Source organism: Condylura cristata, unplaced genomic scaffold, assembly GCF_000260355.1.
Source record: "Condylura cristata isolate star-nosed mole 26May11 unplaced genomic scaffold, ConCri1.0 scaffold00034, whole genome shotgun sequence".
NCBI lineage: Eukaryota > Metazoa > Chordata > Mammalia > Eulipotyphla > Talpidae > Condylura > Condylura cristata.
In genome coordinates, this window is record NW_004567135.1 from 2,330,389 (window position 1) to 2,331,137 (window position 749).

General features: G+C 68.2%; 1 protein-coding gene across 1 annotated transcript in view; it reads right to left on the reverse strand.

The window, feature by feature from the left end:
• KIF5A (kinesin family member 5A) overlaps positions 1–749 on the reverse strand; it is an 18,336-nt gene that overhangs the window by 14,592 nt on the left and 2,995 nt on the right. The window contains exons 7-9 of the mRNA XM_012732278.1: positions 467–701; positions 226–374; positions 2–125 (exon numbers count right to left, since the gene is read on the reverse strand). Coding sequence (XP_012587732.1) covers positions 2–125; positions 226–374; positions 467–701 — 508 coding nt within the window. The remainder of the gene's footprint in view (position 1; positions 126–225; positions 375–466; positions 702–749) is intronic.

Consider the following 749-nt stretch of genomic DNA (forward strand, 5'->3'; position numbering starts at 1 on the left):
CCTCCAGCTTGGCGATCGTCTCCTTCTGGGCCTTGGTCTTCTCCTTCTCCTTCTCGTACTTCTTCTTCCACTGCTCCGCGGTGAGCTCCAGATTCACAGAGGCCGTGTTCTTGATGGTCTTTGCTCTAGGCGAGGGGAGAAGCAGGACCCGCCCTCCGGTAAGGGTCACCGCGGGGCCCGCCCCGAGGGAGGGTGTCCGCGCCGGGCCGCCGCGGGGCCACTGACCGCTGCCCGAACATCAGGGTGGACTTGGTCTCCGCGTCGTTGTAGCTGGACGGCGAGCAGCAGATGAACATCGTGGTCCGGCAGTTTCCCCCCAGGGAGTCCTGCAGGATCCGCGTCATTTTGCTGTCGCGATACGGGACGTAGCTTTTCTGGGGGAGGAGGGAGGCCGTGGATCGGAAAGGAGCTCCGGGGAGCAGGGGAGAGGGGTGCGGACAGGCTGCGCGCCGCACCGGGCACTCACCGTGCCCTCGGCCAGCGCGGAGATGACGTTCCCCAGGGCCGACAGGGACTTGTTGATGTTCTTCGCCTCATCCAGCACCGCCCCCTCCGCGCCGGTCTTGCTCACCTGCCCGGGCGTTAGGGGCCGAGTCACAGGCAGGTGCCTGCCGTCGAGGAGGAGGGGCAGGCCGGAGGGCACGCAGGCCCCCCGCTCCCCAAACCCTGCCGCCAAAGGCCGCCCGCAGCGGCCCTCATTCCTGTGCGGGGTCCAGAGGAGGCGGGTGCGCAGAGGTCAGCAGGCCGGC